Source organism: Leptonychotes weddellii, chromosome 7 (assembly GCF_054177405.1).
Source record: "Leptonychotes weddellii isolate Sample4059 chromosome 7, ASM5417740v2, whole genome shotgun sequence".
Taxonomy (NCBI): domain Eukaryota; kingdom Metazoa; phylum Chordata; class Mammalia; order Carnivora; family Phocidae; genus Leptonychotes; species Leptonychotes weddellii.
In genome coordinates this window covers 109,985,678-109,989,263 of record NC_138375.1, presented here as the reverse complement: position 1 = coordinate 109,989,263, position 3,586 = coordinate 109,985,678, and the positions used below count along the sequence as shown (strand labels likewise).

Here is a 3,586-nt window from a genome sequence, read left to right as displayed (position 1 = left end):
TTCTGAAAGGGACTTAAAGGGCGAGTCAGCCGTTGCTTTGGCAACAACTTTCATCCTCTACCTAATCTCCGGAATGAGAACATACCTATTAATACACTGGATAGACTGGGGAGTTGAGTTGCTCAATGCAAGTTTTCTTTCAAGTGCAAAACAGCTTACCGGGAGCGGCAAGCCCTTGGTGGCGCTGCGGTTAGAGACGAGCGAAGCTGAGCGCAGCAGTTGCAAGAACCTGTGGGCGGAAAAGTGAAATATATCCGCAACAGGTGGTGGTTGCTGCAGACAGTGCGCGTGCGAGAACGGATGGCGGCGGCGCACAGAAAACCCCTGCAGAGCAGGCAAGTAGGGTCTCTTCTTTTTTTGTTGTGCATATCTGTGGGGAGTGCGGCCACCATCCGCTATTCAGTGGCGGAAGAGATGGAGAGCGGTTCGTTTGTGGCTAATGTGGCTAAGGACCTGGGGCTGGAGGGAGGGAAGCTGGCTGCGCGCGGGGCGCGGCTGGTTGCCGAAGGCAACAAACTGCATTTCCGGCTCCACCGCAAGACAGGGGATCTGTTCGTGAAGGAGAAACTGGATAGGGAGTCACTGTGCGGCAAAACGGACCCGTGTGTTCTGCACTTTGAAATAGTCCTGGTGGAGCCGCTGCAGTCCTTTCGTGTCGAGGTCAGGGTATTTGATATCAACGACAATGCCCGGATTTTCCTGAACAAGGAGCCGCTTTTAAAGATTCCGGAGAGCACACCCCTGGGTTCACGTTTTCCTCTGCAGAGCGCCCAGGATCTGGACGTGGGCCTCAATGGTCTTCAAAACTACACCTTGAGCCCCAACGCGTATTTCCACCTGCATACCCGCTTTCGCAGCCATGGGCCCAAATATGCCGAGCTGGTCCTGGATAAGCCCCTGGACAGAGAGGAGCAACCTGAAGTCAACTTGACAATTACGGCGGTGGACGGCGGGTCCCCACCCAAGTCTGGCATCGCCCACATCCGCGTGGAGGTTCTGGACGTCAATGACCACGTGCCTCAGTTCTCTAGGCTGGTGTACCGCGCTCAGGTACCGGAAAATAGCGCCAATGGTTCACTGGTGGCCACTGTGAGTGCCACAGACCTGGACGAGGGCTCCAACAAGGAAATAACTTATTCCTTAGCTCAAAACCCAGAAGCAATTCTCCAGACGTTTCAGATTGACTCTCACACTGGAGAGGTTCGACTGAGAGGGCCCCTAGATTTTGAAGCGGTTGAAACATACGATATTGACATTCAAGCCACCGACGGAGGGGGCCTCTCTGCCCACAGCAAAGTCCTGGTGGAAGTAGTGGATGTTAATGACAATCCCCCTGAGGTGACAGTCTCCTCTGTGTCCAGCCCTCTCCCTGAGGACTCCCCACTACAAACCGTAGTGGCCCTTTTCTCTATTCGAGACAGGGACGTTCGGGTGGGAGGAAAAATCACCTGCTTCCTCAGAGAAGACCTTCCTTTTGCAGTCAAACCAACTTTCCGGAATTCTTACTCACTGGTTACTGACAGAGGCTTGGATCGGGAAGAGGTTTCAGGCTACAATATCACCGTCGTTGCCATGGATACTGGGCCACCCAGTCTGTTCACAGAAACTGTGATTGAGGTGTTAATATCTGACATTAATGACAATCCCCCAATATTTCAGGAAGACTCCTACATTTTGACTGTTCGAGAAAACAACAGCCCAGCAATTTTTATTGGCAAAGTTCATGCTGAGGATCTAGATTTGGGTGAGAATGCCCAAGTAACATATACTCTGCTGCCTCCACAAAGTGGAGATTTATCAGTCTTTGCTTACATCTCCATAAATTCAGACAACGGGAAGCTGTATGCACTGAGAACCATGGATTATGAGGCCATTCAAAATTTTCAGTTTGTGGTAAAGGCAACTGATGGGGGCTTCCTGTCACTGAGTAGCCAGGTTACTGTAAGAGTGGTTGTTCTGGATGACAATGACAACCGCCCAATGATCTTGTACCCACTGCAGAATGGCACCTTGCCCTGCAATGACCTGGTGCCCAGGTCTGCAGATGCAGGCTACCTGGTGACCAAGGTAGTGGCTGTGGATGGTGACTCAGGTCAGAATTCTTGGCTTTCATATCATCTCCTTAAGGCCACTGACCCTGGGTTATTCTCTGTTCAACAACAAAATGGGGAAATCCGTACATTGCGGCAGATATCTGAGAGAGACCCCATGATTCAGAAACTGATCATTCTTGTTCAGGATCATGGCCAACCAGCTCTTTCCACTACTGCCTCACTCAGCATCTTGCTGGTAGATGGTTTTTCTGAACCCTATCTGCAGTTCCGGGATCCTTCCAAGAATCCTACAAGGGTAAATCCATCCACTAAATATTTGGTCATTTCTCTGGCTGTGCTTTCCTTTCTATTTCTCCTCTCCGTCACAGTGATCTTTGTTATACACATCTACCAGAAGGTTAAATACAGAGAAAAGTTCACAGTTGAAGAGCATTTCTATGATGACTGTAATTTCCCTAACAACCTGGTACAAGGAGGGGCCAATGGATCGTTATCTCAGCCCTGTCCCTATGAGATGTGCTCAGCCACTGGCTCCAGCAATAGTGAGTTTCGGTTTCTTAAGCGCTTTATGCCCAACTTCCCCTTCCCCCATGGTGCTGGAGAGGCAAAACCAGAGGCTGGCTCCAATTTACCACCAGATTCTGATAGGAATAGGTCTCGGGGGTCAGAGGACCATGGCCGAGTACCTGACAACTGTATGTAGCTCTTACTCATGAGCTATATGTAGCCATTATTTATGTCTCCCCCAAAAGTTCATTAGTCCTGGCCCTGGAAATGCTTAGTTCCACAGAGATATCCTGTTGCCTTTAAATTGTTTTCCAGCAGACAGTTACACATGTATAGGGACAAAAACTAGGTTCTAGTTCTGATGCATCAGGAAGCAATTAGATTTGAGAAGCAGAAATATAGTTTATCATCACTCAAATTTTAGATTTTTGCCTCTCAGTATGTGGAGATCATCTTTGACTCGACATCTTGCATGCCATCGTTCATAACAATGCAAATGCCTGGTGAATGGTGGTTCTCATAGATAATCAGGTGAAAGGAAAGGTAAAGCAAAAAAAGGATTGACTTATTTTGAGAAGGTGAATAAGGGCAGATATAAGACTAAAGAGATTCAGTTCAGGAATGTTTCCCAAAATTAAGTTACAGGTGATTTCTTAATGGTGTTTAGGGTCTTAGGCAAGTCTCAAATCTCTCTTTTACACAGAAGTCTATTCCATTCCTTATCAGAAAGCAGTTATTTCAATGTGGGGAATGAAAGGTAGATGAGGGAAAAAATAAATTAGGTTTACTGTAGTTAACAAGTGCTAACACATAACTATAAAATAAAAAGATATTAAGGAAAAAAGTGATCATGAATACTAATTAAGTAGCCTTAAGAAAAGATACATTTTCAGATATTACCAGATTTGATTTTTTCAAATTTTTCAGTTTTATTGAAATATAACTGACATACAGCACTGTGTAATTTCAAGGTGTATGACATAATGACCTGACTTACATGTATTGTGAAATGGTTACCATAATAA

The 3,586-nt window shown here is 46.7% G+C and overlaps 1 protein-coding gene across 1 annotated transcript; it reads left to right on the top strand.

Moving 5' to 3' along the window:
* The first annotated feature begins 300 nt into the window (after positions 1-300).
* PCDHB1 (protocadherin beta 1) lies at positions 301-2,895 on the top strand. The gene has a single exon (XM_006731479.3). It carries the CDS (start codon positions 301-303, stop codon positions 2,755-2,757), a length of 2,457 nt encoding a protein of 818 aa, XP_006731542.2. The 3' UTR covers positions 2,758-2,895.
* Positions 2,896-3,586: the final 691 nt, after the last annotated feature.

Coding starts and splice junctions, on each gene's coding strand:
- PCDHB1 (XM_006731479.3), top strand. CDS start 301: ATGGCGGCGGCGCACAGAAAACCCCTGCAGAGCAGGCAAGTAGGGTCT.